Source organism: Anas platyrhynchos, chromosome 15, assembly GCF_047663525.1.
Source record: "Anas platyrhynchos isolate ZD024472 breed Pekin duck chromosome 15, IASCAAS_PekinDuck_T2T, whole genome shotgun sequence".
Classification (NCBI taxonomy): Eukaryota; Metazoa; Chordata; class Aves; order Anseriformes; family Anatidae; genus Anas; species Anas platyrhynchos.
Genome location: NC_092601.1, coordinates 12,647,214 through 12,664,394, shown reverse-complemented (window position 1 = coordinate 12,664,394; position 17,181 = coordinate 12,647,214). Strand labels below are relative to the sequence as shown.

General features: G+C 38.9%; 2 protein-coding genes across 3 annotated transcripts; one reads left to right on the top strand and one right to left on the bottom strand.

Moving 5' to 3' along the window:
* Window positions 1–176: 176 nt before the first annotated feature.
* On the bottom strand, window positions 177–13,033 carry PMS2 (PMS1 homolog 2, mismatch repair system component). Of its 2 annotated transcripts, XM_027469301.3 has the most exons (15): window positions 12,922–13,033; window positions 12,559–12,698; window positions 11,963–12,049; window positions 10,761–10,863; window positions 9,901–10,084; window positions 9,181–9,348; window positions 7,978–8,075; window positions 7,117–7,216; window positions 6,751–6,835; window positions 6,006–6,158; window positions 3,896–4,787; window positions 2,872–3,039; window positions 2,291–2,391; window positions 1,141–1,310; window positions 177–763 (listed from the first exon to the last, which is right to left on the bottom strand). In XM_027469301.3, the coding sequence occupies exons 1-15, from the start codon at window positions 12,942–12,944 to the stop codon at window positions 620–622; spliced, it is 2,616 nt and encodes an 871-aa protein (XP_027325102.1). In that variant the 5' UTR covers window positions 12,945–13,033; the 3' UTR covers window positions 177–619. The 2 variants fall into 2 exon arrangements, 1 of the variants encoding a protein (XP_027325102.1); XR_011803509.1 differs by lacking the exon at window positions 2,291–2,391 and having other exon boundaries at window positions 623–763.
* A 224-nt stretch (window positions 13,034–13,257) lies between these two features.
* On the top strand, window positions 13,258–17,138 carry AIMP2 (aminoacyl tRNA synthetase complex interacting multifunctional protein 2). The gene is made up of 4 exons (XM_027469310.3): window positions 13,258–13,420; window positions 15,113–15,319; window positions 15,866–16,097; window positions 16,619–17,138. The coding sequence occupies exons 1-4, from the start codon at window positions 13,304–13,306 to the stop codon at window positions 17,002–17,004; spliced, it is 942 nt and encodes a 313-aa protein (XP_027325111.1). The 5' UTR covers window positions 13,258–13,303; the 3' UTR covers window positions 17,005–17,138.
* Window positions 17,139–17,181: the final 43 nt, after the last annotated feature.

The following is a 17,181-nucleotide window of genomic DNA, read 5'->3' as shown; positions in this document are numbered from 1 at the left end:
CTCTGAAAAACAAGCACTGTTCTTGAAAAAGTGTTTGAGATATGAATGGGAACAATACTAATTAAAAGTAAATATGCTGGATAAGTTATTCTTTTTGAACATTAACCAGTGATGTCAGTAAGTTAATCGTTAAATACAAAATTAATGCTTGAAGTAATTATCAAATGAAAACCAGCTTTAGTGTAAGTAAAAAACAATTGTATTTAATTTGCAGATCATTTACATTTTCTTGAAATTATCTGTTTGTACATCCTGTATATAATAATTTTATGTTTTATGGTATTACTTGACTTAAATTAACATTACAGTGATTCTTAAGTGTATTTGCTACAACTGAGGGTCACCTACTCTTGCTCTTTATATATAAATATTTATTAAAAAAAATCCTGATTACAAAAGTAATACAGAAGGCAAATCACAATAAAAGATGGTATTTACACATGAATTCCAGTATGTAGATATCGTTGATAATGAAACCCTGATTAATGTTTTTAAGTGCTATTTTCAAATATCCAACCTGGCTAAAATCATTTTTAGTCAAAATAAGAGAGCCGTGATAAAAGGTTGAAACATTGCCAAGTTCTTAAAATTGAAAGTGTTAATAAACAGAAACTGACTGTTACTCTGATGAAATCAAGTCTAGACTGACTATGTGTCTCATAGTAGGCCTTCCATGGGGGCAGTTCCAGGGATGCTCAATCTCACCCATATGGGTGATCAGTTTTCTCATCTCCTGTATGTTCAGTGCAGTTCCAATCATCACCTGAAAGTAAATGCAAAAAAAAAAAAAAAAAATCTTACTCCATATTGACAACTGACATACAGATAAGAGCAGTACTTCCACTACTACAGTAAGTAAAATACTGTGCAAAGCATTAAAAGCAGAAAGACATACAAGAAGACAAAATAGAAACAAGTATGTTGTTCATCACTGCACTAGTTTGAACCAGAATAAAGAATTAACAGGATTCTTCCCAAGTTTCACTATACAAAGACAAGGAATAAAATGAAGGATGTTGGCTGCTGACACCTAGTAGTAAATGAACTTCTCTTGCAAGACATATGCAGATACAGCCACATATGATACGACAGAAAATACTGTATTTACTTGAAAATAAACATCAAGTGTTGTATACTTACAGATTTTCTGCAAGCTCGAGAAGCAAACATCTGTCTGACCCTGGAGGGTCTACACATGACTCCGGGACAGTCACTTAACATGAAGATCAGCTCATCTATGTCTTGTGGACCAAAAGTCCAATTTTTGCTTGTTGGCAAAGATATTAACTTCACTCTCTGAGTTACAGGAGCTGAAAGATTTGCAATAATTAATAAAGAAACAGCTATTATTTTAAATTTATCATTAAAGAAGCATTATTGTTTCTTGAGAGAAAAACTGAGAACATACTTTGATATGTTACTGTGTTCTGCATATATGACAAAATTTAAATTTAGTCTTTTGATGGGATTTTATTAGCTAACCAAAGCAATGACTATAGCAGACATGCTTTTGTTTTTAACATTAACCAAAAATTGTTTGCAAACTTAAAATCAGATAGATCTGATTTCTGACAAACCCTTCAATTTCAAAGAGCAAATGATTTATGAAGGTGTTTTGAGGTTATATGACTAAAAAATAATCAAGGATTTTTGTTTGTTGCTAAAATATTAATAATTAATAGCATTTCAGGCAAAAAAATGGAGATTCTGAAGTGAAGAATATGGAAAAATCTGTAGTCACTTCCCAAATACTAAAGTGGTAACATACAGTACTTTCACAATCCTTTCCAATAAAGCTCTGAGATGTAAAGCAAGGATAACACATGTATAAGGAGCTTGCAATTTATGCAGTTCGATCAGAAATATATAGCTAGTTAATGCTACAGCCATAAAGACCAAAGAACACTATTTACCAATGCTATCTAATAGTTTAAAATTACTAGATTTACCATTTGCCTGTATCTAACTTTACTGGGACCCACAAGTGTAATAACAAAGCAAAATTATTTTAGTGTGACACATCCAGAAAATACACATCCTGTCATAAAGCCAAACAGTGATGCCAAAGAGTCTACAGCAACTTTAAAAAAAATGGTGAGATGAATATTCTACAGTCTTCTGTTAAATAGTGCAAAACCACCACAGAATGATAAGTCTTTAAAAAAAAAAAAAAAAAAACTCTATACAATAATAAATTATTTTCATGTTTCTGCCTAAAGGGATTCTTGGATAAGAATGGGAATGAAGCCATAGAACTTCCTTACTTCCAGTAATTCTGACACAAACTCACCATCTTCATTTATCACAAAATCAAACCCATTTTTTCTGAATATTTCTAGGTTTTCAATCAATACTGTTTCATTTACAGCAGTTAAGTTGAGATTTTGAGGCCTGAAAGAGAGAAAAATACAGTATTGCATAGGTACACAGTAAAGACTGCTTAAGGTAGTGACAGCAACACAGGGCTCTCTGGGAGAACGTTTCCTTTTGCTTTGTAAAAAAAAATCTGACTACTGAGCAGAACACTTCGTTTCCAAGTGTTACTCAACAGAGTAAAATGGACTGGGCAGCACTCCTTGGTGCTATAGCTGTCTCCCATATCTTCACTATATGACCAGGCTTACCAAATTAACATGTAATCCTGCCATGAAATCTGTTTGACCACTGACTTTCTGCATAGCTATGACTATCTGTGGAATTTCATTGTAACTCTATGTGAAGGTTGACTCTTTGGAACACTGAATGTAAAAATAACTTTTGTTGTAAGTATTTTGAATGTGTGAAATACTATGTAAGTATAATCATAGATACCTTTCAAAAACATTGAATTAAACTTGTAAATTTGTTAGAATAAACAATGAAAATACTTACGCTATCAGCTTCTGACCTTGAAGCACTGTGTGTTGTTGTAACATCTCAAAGTTGTATTTCTCATCAGTAGCATGTTGGTCAATTATGAAAAGATCAGAATTCAATTTTGCTATTATAAACCCTAAATTGAACTGGCCAATGATCTCCATTTTTGCAAACATTTCTTTACTGTATATAGAAAATATAAACAGATTACAAGTCAAACCACATCAGTTTCCATGTTAGTATAAAACTTTAAAACATCATTATCTCCCTTGCAGAACATACTCTAAATTTAAAACAAAAACAAATACAAATTCAATTGTAATTTAAGCAGGATATGAACAAGAAAAAAGAAACTGGTGATCTGGAATCTGGCACTGACTGATGATGCCACTCCTGGCACAGCACAATCCATCCTTAAAACAGGACTTGATCAGCATTCTTCCCATTATAAATACAGCCACTAGCAGTAATAAAATTAGAAACATGCAGTATGGTGATAGTCTAATTGAATAGCACTGAAAGCAGCATCATGGTTTTGAAGTAAGGTAGCACACACTTGCCGCCTTCTTGCTCTAAGAAAGCTTTGTTAATACCTTTTTCTTAAAATCAAAGTTTACAAATCATACGCTGTTACTCCCCAGTGACCATCTGAACAAAATTTATTTCCACAGACACATATCACTCAGTTTTAAATTCACATGAGGGAGAAATATGAGTTACGGAATCTATTTAGTGTTATCTGTCATGAAATTTGGCATTCCTCTGAAAATCACAAATCTTAGCCAAGTCAAATCTGAGATTGGTTGCCTTTTTAGTGTTGTGTTTTTTTTCCACATTCTGCTTGCACTTAGTTCAAACAGCTGTAGACCTCTGTCACTCTTGCAAGAATGATGTTTTAATGGCGTAAGCTAGATAAGAGATCCCCAAAACTGGAAAGAAGATTTAAGCATCCTTTCCACCTCCCCCCATAAGACAGTTTATCTTTTTCCTTAAATATATTTTGTTAATTTATGAATACATGTTAAGAACATTAAAATACCTGATCTCTTTTCTTAATTCATCTTCTGCTACTTTATTTTCTCCAGGACTAATTTTTGCTCTAAATCTTCTGTAATTTTGTGTTTCTGTACTTTTCCGTTGTTGCTGCATTACCTTTCTTACCCTTTCCGCTAAAAGCTTCATAGAGAACTCAAGTGGCACAGTTTTCTTTTTAACTTCCACTGGTACATCAACAGTTGGCATACAGTTTTCAGTATTCTTCATGTCAGGAAGTACACCTGCCTTGAAGTCACCTGACTCACTTTTAAAACATGTTCCTCTTGGGGAAGAATTACCCGCTTCCAGAGATAAGTTACTTTGATTATTCCAGTCATTCATGCTATTTAACTTAAGTTCACTGCCCGAGACCTGAACATCACATTCCAATGATTTCTCACTATGTCCAGCAGTATTATGACACTCATTTTGAAGTTGTTCTTCTGAGCTAGAGAATTCTTCTTCAGGAGGATTAATTACACTTTCACTATTGACACAGCTCCCAGCTTCTGTTGTATTATATCCAACATCTGATTCAGAGGTGCTACAGAATCCAGAATCTGTATTGTCTTCTAATTTTCTCAAACATCTGTTTGGAATTGACATCTTCGACTCCGCCTCGTGACAACTCTCAGACTCCTCACTCAAGGCAGTCTTTCGAGTCTTCACAGTACTCAAAACAGTATCCAGTGACAGTTGTCTAGGGGAGCTGTGCTGCTGTTTTGCCCTTTTTGGGCTTTGAAAATTACTCTCCGTTTGGTGGAGAGAGAATGACTCCCTTAATCTGGCAAGAGTCATTCTTTTTCCTCCACTGCTTGCATTTTCAGTCTCAGAATCAAGCAGCACTTCTTCCCGAGGCTTTTTTGTCTCTTCAGGAAGTGTTTTCTTCAAGTTGCCTAATAAAGCCAGAATAAAAAGTATTTCAAGATTTTAAGTTAACTTATAACTTAAGTTAAAACATAAAGGGAATCACGTGCTTCAGTAAAAGGAGTGAAGGGAGAAGTAGAAAACTAACAAGCTCCTCAAAGGAGCCCTTCAGTTTCAGACCTTGACTGAGTAGGAGCTGAAATGTATTACTATCCAATGGACAGGCAGCTACAACTTTAAGAAACTTAATATGAATGAATTTATAGTATCTTTTTAAACTGCAACAGCAATCAGTCCAATCAGCGCTCTTATTTATATTATCAAGAGTTTAAATGACTGAATGACAAAAGTGAATTGCTCTTTCACATCAATGGTCACTACAGAAGTCTGTGGGTGAGGAATTAAGGAGCTGGCACAACAAATACCTCTAGTATGATTCACAGATAATTAGAGGACTTAAATCTTTCAGATTGTCGGTCCAACATGTATTTTACTAGAGATGAACCTAAAATAAATAATACTCTGTCTGCAGCTGATCCAATACATAAAAAAGGAAATTAGAAGGTTTTTTATTGAAATGGGAGAGGAAGAAAAGCTCCTGTCAACATAGAAAAGCAACCCTGAAAGATCACAGTGATGGGAGAAACAGTGATTTCTGTGGTTTATGTAAAAGAACCAAGTACTCAGATTTCAGTTTTTAAGACTTTAACCATTTTTTCAGAAGCACATTTACATAAACGATGATTCTGTCCAATAATCTTCACCTAGCCTTTTTAGTTAGATCATAAGCTCCCAGTAAGCATCCTGATATCGTCCATGACAGGTATAAAAAGTATTATCTTTTTAAAAAGAACAGCCCAAACAAATCAGATATGATGTTTCATATACTTCCATGGGTTAAAAAATAAATAAATAGTGACAATGAAAAATAAATATACATTCTTTCTCTCTTCTTCTGGGAAGAACACAAATCTCTTCCCAGTATTTTGTGAAAATTCTTTCAGACATCAATTAATTTTGTGTTAATCTTTTCCCTATACAGGTGACTAAAAATCTTACTGTATTAATAACTTTCGGTCTTCCTTTATTATATAATATTTCAGTGTAAGCAACACATGAAAAAATCTGCCCTGAAAGGCGTGTTAATTAAAAACAGAAACTTTTGTAATTTCTTCCTTGGGCTTAAAGCACATTTTTCAACTCTCTACCATATATTATACACAAAACTTTCACATATTGTATCCCACCTGTAATGTCCAGAAGTTTCTGATTGACGTTCAGCTTGTTAAGGTCACTACCAAACATCTCCATCAGAGAAGTTTTTAAAATTGCTAATAAAAGTTTTTCCTCCTGAAGTAAAATTTGCCTTTTGTCTGGAGTTACATTGATGTCAATACATTCTAAAAATCAAAAGAAAGACAACCATATCATACATGGAAAAATAAGTATTTCTTCCGCCCTTTGTTCAAAGTTCCCTGCAGTTTTGCCCTCCATTTTTATTTCACAGGATTGAAAACAAAACCACAGTTAACATTCAAAGTATATCTGCAGATTAAACTTTTTTACCATTCTTGCAAACAAAACAGAAGCTAATTCTGTGCAGTAATATGACAATCTTGTGGTTAGCTTAAATACAAGATAGCTTTTTTCTCATTCATTAAGAAGGTACTTCAGAGTCAAGTAGAGACTGTAGAGAAAAAGTAGAACCACAGCTAGACTCCATCCTCACCAAATGTAGATCAAAAAAATCATTTAATTGCATCACTTCAGAAAGTTAAGGTTGGAAAAGCCCTCCAAGTTCATTTGGTCCAACCATCCCCCTACCACCACCGTCACCCACTAAACCATGTCCCTAACAGGCCCCCAACCTTTCCTTAAACACCCCCAGGGACTGTTTTCTTAATAACTATTATATTCTTTAAATAAGTATGATTTATTCCTCAATGAAGTTTTAGCCTTTACAGAAGTTACTGAAAATTATTCATAACTCACCAGAATCCACAGAAATGTTAAGGACAACAAAAGGATACTGGTGTTTATTGTACAAGTGATAAACTTCATTCACAACCTTGACAACCTGCAGAGGTGGAAAATCAATTAAAACTAGTACTATTATCTTGTCTTTCAAACCAGAATGCTATTTAACCACCCACAAAACAACAAATGTTCTATACCTTATCTCATACAATTCAGCTTTTGTTCACATAAATGGACCCAATGAAGACATAAACTCAAGACAGGAATTTGCAGCATCAAGCCACAAATAGGTATATCAGCTACTAATCAATGAAGTGATTTTCAGAGGATAACAAACAAGATAGTGTTGCCATTGTTAGGAAACACAAAAAAACAATTCACCTTTGCTGGATCACATGGACGTTGGTTGATAAAGAAAAATTGTCTGTCTGTTGCGCTCCTTCCAACACCATGATCACAACGAGAAATGAAGCCTGTAATACTGTTGAATAAGAAAATAACAGTAAGGTAAAATGGAGGAGGAAAACAAAAGAAATTTTTCTGAGTCAGAGCATATTTCAGGGAAAAGTACTTTTTAAACTGCTAAAAGAAACCCTACTACACAGCATCAACAAGTATGCATACTTATTTTCCTTTCCCAGTTCCTTATCTAACAAATGCTTGATGTTCAGCTCTAAAAAGTCGTCAAACATTTGAAAAAATTATTGACTGATTTAAAAAAAGTGGCATTTGTCATTTTTTTGCTCTGACAGCAGGAGAGGTCAATTGTGAACTGGCATTGGTCAGATATTGATGCATCTATTTGTCAACCTCACCTATAGTGAGGGGGAAAAAACACTTTAAGTAAAGGGTAATTTACTTACATAAACTGATTCACATTCATTTCATACCATGTCTCAGTAACATTACTGAAGAAATATAGGTGTAAACCATGGATACAACTCGCGCATGCAATTACTCAGAGCACCTTCATGGATGACATTCAACAGAAGATTACAGTAATATAAAACTAGATGGGTCACAAGGAATAGCAGTTCAGTTATTCCCTCTCATCTGACTGCCAACATCTTAGTCCTGTCCTGAGTCATCTTTTTTAATCAAGGGATGTTGTTTCCCAAACTGTATACTAATACCTAATATGCTGTTCTTAGTTATTTTTAGTACTGTTAATTGCATTTTTATTTTCATTTAGGATTATGCTAAAATGCCACTGGCAACACTGTTTTGTACTTCTATAATTACCTATAAAGATTTTGTGGCATGTCAGTAGCGTTAAGTCCATATTCTTCACAAACAGCTTCATTAGGAGGTAGCTGAACAAAAGGGATGAGGCTCTGCAACTTAAAAAAAAAAAAGTCAATTTTCTTCTATTACTATTTATTAACCTTAAACTCCATTTGATAAAAGGGTATTTCTTTTCAAGTTGACTCATTCAAACTACCGAAAACCCAAATCTAGCCTAGCAGAAGGCACTAACACTGCTGAGTGCTGAAGGTATCGCTACGTTTAAGGATAGATTTAGATTAGACATTAAGAAGTTATTCACTATGAGGGTGGTAAGGCAGTAGAACAGGCTGCCCAGAGAAGCTGTGGATGCCCCATCCCCTTTTACTGCACAAGGAGCAGTAAAATATTTTTGGATATTTTGATATTACATAACCAGGTTATAATCGATATGTTCTACTCAGGTAACACTGAATTTTCATCTACACTTGTTGCTATCTGGCCAGACAAAGTTACATCTTCTGTCTAGTCTTTCAGCCACAGCATGAACAGGCTGTGAAAACCGCAAGAGCACTCTGGAGGGCTTAACAAGCAGAAGGCAGCTATCAAGCACTCAGTATTCCTGGTAGTTGTAGAATATGGTTCTAGAAAGGGTGCTTTGAGTTTCTTTCCTTTTTGCTTCCTACTACATGCTAATAATTATTTTTATAGCTATTATTTAGAAAGCATCAGAGTCCACACTTCTACAGGGGCTGACTGCAACATCCATTTAAAGGTTAATGAGGCAGGCGTTGCCTCAGTTTTGTATTTCCCAGTTAAGACTGTCACATCACAACTATTTTTAGGATTATTTTTTTTTTAATTGCTTGCTCTTGCAACAGACTTTGATGTCCAGAATGTTTTTTGAAAGCACAAATCACAGACCTTCAGAGGCTTTCTGTCAGAACAACTCATAAAACTGGATTCAGAGATATTAAGCATTAACCCTACCTCCTAAATCATTTCATCCATCAAAACAGTTCCTCTCCGATTTAGGAACTCCAGATGAACCATAAAGGCTGCACTGTTTCCCCTTCTTCAACCTGTAGGGTGTGCTAGAAGTCAACACAAGCTCCATCCTTGTATATTTTTAAAGGTTTCCTGCAGCCCCTCTATTTTAATAAGGCGCTAAAACTACATCTCTCCAACTACATGCTACTGAAAAGGGAGGTAATGTAATACCTGTTTTTGCCCAAATACTGCTCCAATGTTTTCCTTTAAACTAGGACTTCCAGTAGTGGATACCACAGAGCTTTTTTTCCCTTGGCCGACCTGATTAGTGCAATTAATCCGCACTCCTTTTGAAATAATACAGTATGCTTGCAATATCTGGACCATTTTTGCATATTCCTATTAAAGAAAAAAGAAAGTTAACACTTACACAAAATGTCTTTTTAAAACAAAATTGTACAACATTTTCAATATTTGCATGCAACAGAGACTTTATTGTGTCCAAAAGGGGGAGTGTCAGATTTTTTCTAATTGTTACAAGCTAAATGTAGGTGTATATATATATATACATATATATATATATACATATATATATATACATATATATACACATATATGAAAAATAGATGTGTGCAAATAGTCATACATTTTTTATTAATCCATGTCATATTTACAAGATTGATATTCAGTCATTTTTAACACAGCATTCCCTGATTTTAAAATACACAAAAGTGATGTTGTTGTTTCTTTTCAACATATGGAAATTTGAGATTGCGCCTCTAAAACTATTCATTGTAATTCGGAAGAGTGTGCATATGGGCACACTGCTTATTATATGAAGACCTAAGACAGACATGAAAGAGTCTGACAATATCAGAACTGAACATTATTCAGCAGTGAAAAAAATTGAGGTAAGCCAGTCTTAAATTAATAATTTCTGATTTAACCTACCTTTTTAATGTTTCTTTGAAATTCTTTATGTCGTACTGGCAGAGTATAAAACAACTGCTGTATGTTAACAGTTGTTCCTTGTTGTCGTGGATAAGGAGTTTTCTGAGTAATTTTACCATTGTGATCAAATACCAAACGAGTCCCAACCTTTGCAGATTTATGGCAGGTAAAAATGGTAACATCACTAATGGAGGGAAGAAGGCAGCAGAATTACTGACTGAGCATTATCTTTTCTTAACCATTCCTTACAACCTAGTCAGGCACAGAAAGCATTCATGTATTTTTCATTATAGTTTTCAGTTATATTTTAAGTTGGTTGTGGTGAAGAGTAGTATAACATTTTGCTAGCTACAACACAAACATTTTTATCCCTTTCATTCTTCTCATATAAAATGCAAAGTTAAAATCTGGTTTGGTAGGACACTACACTTGTCATACTAACACACAACAGCAGAACAGTCTTGTTGCAAAAAAAGCTGTGCTATTTGAAACACAGTTTCTCTTGGAGGAGTTTAAATGCAGTTTTAATGAACTGCAGTAATCGCAGTCTAGCAAGCAGCACTTAGGTATAACATCAGGGTATCAAAGACTTCTGCAAATGCACAATTCCATCCTGCAGAGACTTGCATACTGAAGTAACGCTAAATTTTGTACATAAAAGGACCATTCAGATGCTTAGAATAGTTTTGGATGGAAAGAACCTCAGGATGTCATGCAACCTACTACTCAGAATGGAGCTTACCTCAAGTAACTGCAAGTTCCAAAGCCTCAATTTATCAATAGCGGTAAGCTGAACAGTTGGCTTCAGTCATTTTTTGAGTATAGTTACTTTCTACTAGTAAGAAGATTAACATTAATACCTTAATGCACACAGTGAACTGAGAGCTTCACCTCGAAACCCAAATGTTTCAACATGTACTAGATCAGAAAAATCTTGTATCTTTGATGTGTAATGTTTCAGAGCTGGAAAGAGATATTTAAAATATATATTTCACTTCAAAGTGACAGTGGTATATGCAAGTAGGCTTTGCATGCATGTCAAGAAGCAAAGAAGACTTTTGTATTATTCGTTATTTAGATAATAATCAGAGGCAAAATAATTAAATATGCAATGTTTCAGCTATACAAGATCTCTCTAAAACCCTCAGATATACCTGTTAGTCCATACTTACACCTCAAACTCACACAGAATTATTGGCAAGTGCATCACAAGATGCTTCATAGCAGCATGCAGTAACTGCTTGTTGTACCTGTCAGAGATGCTGCCACGCAAAAGAAATCAACTGCAGAGCCATGCTATGTAACTGTATACAGCAGGCAGGGATAACACCGCGACCACAGCTGGGAAGGACTCACTCTACACGACCAGCACAGCTCTAGTCACCAGGTAACAACCTGACCTCCTGACAGTGCTCCTGAACTTTCCCTGTCCTTAACAGTGGAAGAATGAGTTTGTTAGCTACCAGATAAACGCTGTGAGCACACAAAGTTACTCAGTAATAACTTATGGTGAAAGAGATCCCTAACCATTACAGGAAAGAGGAAAGATGAGTATTTCCATTGCAATGGCTAGTTACGTTTATCAGACAGTATTGGGGCTGCCATCGTTCTGCATTACTTAAAAATAGCAAATGGAACACTTGACAGTCAAGCATGTGATGTCAGTTCATGGCCTGCAAATACTCCAGTTTGTAGTTCATTTCCCAAAAGCAGTCACTCTCACAAAGTTTGACTCCTTCAGCAGTGACTGATGACTCAACATGAATAAATCTACATGAACAGTTCTGGGGCATTCTCCTCTATAATTATATCTGTTCTATGTTCCACTTAAACAAGCAATCAAATCAAAGACTATTTCTGAGCTACAAGAACTATAACCGCAACAGCACTTAGGAAGTTCATTCTAGTTTTGCTCAAGTCACTGCAAGTCATGCACACGTTATGTAAATGCCAAGTACTCATTAAAAATAAGTAGATATAGGAAACTTGTAAAAAACAACAACACAACATAGTAGTAATTATACTGAAAAATATATTTTCAACGTGTCCAGGTTAAACTTACTCAAGCCTTCAAAGTTTTCTTCTTCCACTCCACCTCCATTATCTGAAACCTCTATCAGTTCTGTTCCATGATCCTTCAGTTTTATATCTACAAATTTGACAAATAAAGTCTTTTAACTCTGCATGCTTATAGGCAACATTCAGCATTAATTCTGTACTTTAAAGAGCTTTACCATGCAACTGTTTTCCATACAGTTTTAATTAAAACAAAAATTCCTCATATCTGTCAAAACCCAGACAAACTAATGCAAGCCTGCCTGTACTTTCAGGTCATGCTTTGGCCCGTGAGGAAGTTTTCCCCATTGTAACAGCTCTTAGCCTGGCAGTTCTGTTAACTGCACTCCTGCCTTAATGGTCTGCGAGTTTGAGGCAGCAGAGCCAAATCACCACAGCAATTTAGGAGCAGAGCAGGCTGTCGATGAAGAAACACAGACAAACTGAGCCTGCACGAGCTCAACTGGTGCCCAGGAACCCAAACACTTCGTGGATACGAGTGGTAAAATCGCTGCCAACGCACTGTGATGCGCACCCCGCAGCGAGGAAACAGACACATCCCCAGCCTCGGGGCGGTTCGGGGAGCGCTGACAGGCTCCTTACCGATGTTGGTGGCTCCCGCGTCCAGGCTGTTCTCCACCAGCTCTTTGACGGCGGTGCCGAGGCTCAGGACGACCTGCCCGGAGCAGATGCGATGCACGGACCTGCTGTCGATGGCCCTGATGGCCTTGGCGGGCTCCGGGCTGCAAAGAGAGAGAAGGGATGGGGGGCGCGGGGCGGCCTTCGGGGGGAACGGCGGGACCCGGGCGGGGCGGGGCGGGCCCAGCAAGCCACGACCGCTGCGGGGCCCGGCACGGGGAGGGGCAGGGGGAGGCCCCCGGCATCTCCGGGAACACGGAGGCCAAAGGGGCCCGGGCCCCGTTCCCGTTCCCGTTCCCGTTCCCGTTCCCGTTCCCGTTCCCTCACCTGGGCTCCGCCGCCGCCTCCATCGCGCCCCCTCAGCCGCCCGCCTCCTCCACGGCCCCGCTCGCCTCAGGAAGCCCCGCCCCCTCCGGCTCCCGCCATTGGCCGCCGGAGAAAAGCGCCCACCAATCCCCATCCCCTCTTCCCCCCTTCCTCGCCAGCAATTGGCCGACAGAACTGCCCAATCGCCCCCCGCGCCGTTCTCCCCGCGGCGACACGCTGACTGACTCAGTAGCTCCCCCCTCCCTCCGGCCAATAGGAAGAAGGCGAGAGGCACTCGCGCGGCGTCCTCCGGCTCTCATTGGGCGGCGGGCCCGTCAGTACGGAGCCCTGCCCAATGGGCGCGGCGGGGGGGCGGCGCGGCGCGGCGCGGAGCGGGGGCGCCATGCCGATGTACAAGGTGAAGCCGCTGCACGGGGCGCCGGGCGCGCTGCGGGCCGAGCAGCTGCCGAGCTGCATGTACCGCCTGCCCTGCCTGCACCGCGCCGCGCCGCCCGCGCAGGTAGGAGCGGCCCCGCCGCCACACGGCTCCCCTCACGCGCGGCTCGGGCGCGGCCCCGCGGGGCTCTCTCGGGCTGCGCCTCGGCTCCGTCTCTCATTTTGGGGTCTTTCTCGCTTTTGGGGGTCGTTCTCTCCTTTTTTGGGCTCTTCTCTCCTTTTATGCTTATTTTTCTTTATTAGTTTTTCTCTGGGGCTGGTCGGGCCGGTTCTAAGCGGCCGGGCGTGGCCGAGGCCCCTGTGTGGTGCCCGTCCCTCCGGCAGCCGAGGCGCGGAGCCTTGGGAGGGGCCGAGGCAGCGCCCGGCCTGGCCCGGAACCCCCCTGGGGATGGGGCCGCCGGGGCCTCGCCGCCCTCTGAGGGAGGAATTGCCGCCTAACCTCGAATCTACCTCTCCCCTCGTTTAGTTTAAAGCCGTTCCCCCTCGTCCTGTCGGTATCTGATTGAGCAAGGAGTTGTTCTCCGTCTTTTTTTATAAGCCTCCTTTGAGAGCTGAGCGGTTGCAGTGAAACGCCAAGCGCTTCGTGAATCTGCCTGGTGCCATCCCCTCAGCTCTGTCAGCAGCCCCGTGAATTCCCCAGCACCAGTGGCCCAGCTCAGCCCGGCAGCACCGTGTTCAGAGCATGCGGCTCACCATGGGGAGCCTTGAAGAGGATTAAGCTCGGGGGGCAGATCTTAACAGGAACCCTCAGTAGCACGCTTAGCACTGCAACAGCCACGGGCTAACCACCAGCCTCCTCCGAGACTGGGGTTTATCTTGTATAATTGTGTGCTTGCCAAAACCCATTCGCTTAAAGAAGTGTCTCAGCATATGCTCTATGAGAATGGTGTGGAAGCTGGTGGCGTGATCCTGCTTAGATACCTTGCTTGTCTCTTTATCTATTAGCCAGAAAGATGCAGTCTGGTCAATAGGTTGGGTTTCTTTAATGGCTGCGTTCAGGAGGTTTAGAAATTGACTACCTACATACAGATTTTTCTTAACATTGATGTAAGGCTGTAGACTTAAAGCCTCGCATGGAAATGTATTCTTCGTCTTTTAAAGAGGTCACATTGTAAGATGGGAGACTTCTAGGCGGAAACTGAGATAACAGAAAAATCCATTGGGATTAGCATATCACAAAATCCATGGGTTTGGGGTTTTGATTTTTTTTTTTTTTCCTCATAAATTCATGTTCTCTGAAACAAAGAGCAATCTCATACAAGGTACCACCCATCTAAAGCTGCAGCTTTCCCTGGCTTTTATTAACAACATGAACTGACAGGAAGCACCCTTGTTTGGCAGCCTCAACACAAGCTTAATTGGTTTACTCAGCTAGGCTGAAGGAAATCTTGACAAGCAAATTTTGGCTTTTCACATTTTTAATTCATCTCATTGCTGCTAACTTTAAGTGTCTGTAGTTCCATGGTTGTGGTCTGATTTTTACTAGATTTTGGTTCACTGTAGCTAACAGTTTTTTGTTTGTTTGTTTTTAAACACATTAAACAGTTTTCACCAATTTGTTTAAAGAAGATATAACCTGTTTCACCACATCCATACAGATTGGAGAGGTAGACAGAGGACCTTAATATGCCATGATGTAGGGTTATGATTTGAATAACGTGTTTGAAGTCTTTCAGAATCTGTCAAGTAAGCTGTGAACTATTCAGACATTGAGGTGATTGAACACTTCTGTGATTTTCTTTTTCCCCTGTTGTAGGAAGAGGTTGACCCATCGCTACAAGCGCTTGAGTCCCGCCAGGAGGAGATTCTCAAACGCTTATATGAGCTGAAGAGTGCCGTCGATGGTCTCTCAAAGATGATACAAACTCCTGATGCTGACTTTGATGTAACTAACGTAATTCAAACTGATGAATGTTCTACTTTGACAACAAATGGAGCAGATTTAGATTTGATGCTTGGAAAGGTAAGTTCCGTTCAGTATATACAAGGATGGATATTTTCTTTGCCCTCAGCTCCTCAGGGGTGTCAGGGAGGCGTTGAAATTTGAAACACTCAGAACTCAATTTACAAGACATTATTACATTCTTAGGAATAACCTACAACTACCAATTTATTTGGGGCATACAAATTAAAGCTGTAAGTCTTTATAAACATTAAACCATATATATTCTCGTTTTGATACCAACCCAAGATGGAATGGCTAATGTGGAAATCACAACAGTTGTTTTTTTCTTTGTTACTAACTGGAACTTTTGACTTCAGGTTGGACTAGAGTTTATCACGATCATGTTTGTAAATTGTTTTATTACTGAAGAAGAAAGATGTTTAATTCTTTTAAGTAAACCTTAAATGTGCAAACTTGTTTGAATATCCATAGAATTTTAGACACATGTATATGGCTTTGTACATTCTGGTGTCAAATGAAAAAAAAAAAAAACAGCACTTCAAAGTCTTATTGGGAAAATGTCTTATCTGCTGATTTTTTTTTTTTTTTTTGCTTTCCATTCAGGATTATGGTGCCCTGAAAGATATCGTAATCAATGCAAATCCTTCTCTACCTCCATTGTCATTATTAGTACTACACAGTCTGCTTTGTGAGCACTATAAAATATTATCAGCTGTTCACACACATTCATCAGTGAAAAGTGTGCCGGAAAGTCTCTTGAAATGCTTTGGAGAGCCAACTAAGAAGCAGCCACGCCATGAGTATCAGTTGGGCTTTACTCTCATCTGGAAGGATGGTAAGAATAAGTTATCTTACAGGTGAATACTTAATAATAGGTCAGAAAATGAAACTTGGGCTATAAAACAGATGCTTTGCTGTCCTTTTGCTGACACTTGATAGACCCTACTGCAGGTAACATTTTTTTGCTCTTGTAAGTACGGACTTGAAATTTCATAGTTGTATGTAGTAATGGGAACAGAGCAGGAAAACTGAATTACTGCTATTAAAATACAAATGGCATTTAACAGGTGGTTATTTGAAAAACACCTCTATGCAAAAATCCTGTGGGTACAGTTTCTACAAGTAATTTATTAGAATATAAATTAGGTAAGAGATTTTGCAAACTTCAATCCAATGTGAGCCTTTCTTTTATTTTATGCTAGGTTCTTGCATTAGCTTAAGTATATAGACTAAGAAAACTGAAAGTTGGTCATAAAGTTAACAGTGGGCTGGCATTGCAGATGAAATAAATTTTAAATTACCAGTTTATTTAGCTTCTCTACCGTGTGGTAATCACTTTTCTTTTCTCGATTTCAGTTCCAAAGCCTCAGATGAAGTTTAGCATTCAAACAATGTGCCCAATTGAAGGAGAGGGGAACATTGCTAGATTTCTCTTTTCCCTTTTTGGCCAGAAGTACAATGCAGTTACTTCAACTCTGATTGACAGCTGGGTTGATACCGCCATCTTCCAGCTAAAAGAAGGGAGCAGTAAAGAGAGAGGAGCAGTCTTGCGATCTATGAATGCTGCCCTGGGCAAGACACCGTGGTTGGTGGGAAATGAACTCACTGTGGCAGACATTGTCGCGTGGTGTGCACTTCAGCAGACAGGTAGTACAAATGCTGCACCAGCCAACGTGCAAAAGTGGATGAAGTCCTGTGAAAACTTGGCACCTTTCAGCTCTGTTATTAAGTTACTAAAGTAAAGCTGTACTCTTCATCATGGTATAATTTTAATCTTTTTCCACCTCATGGCTAGTGTAGTGGTTTGAGTCCTTTCTGAGATACTCAATTTCTACAGTTGGACAGAACTCTAAAACCAATAAAAGATTACAGCGACCTTTTGTGTGATCTTCCTTCTTTGTAACCCATGTGTAACAAGC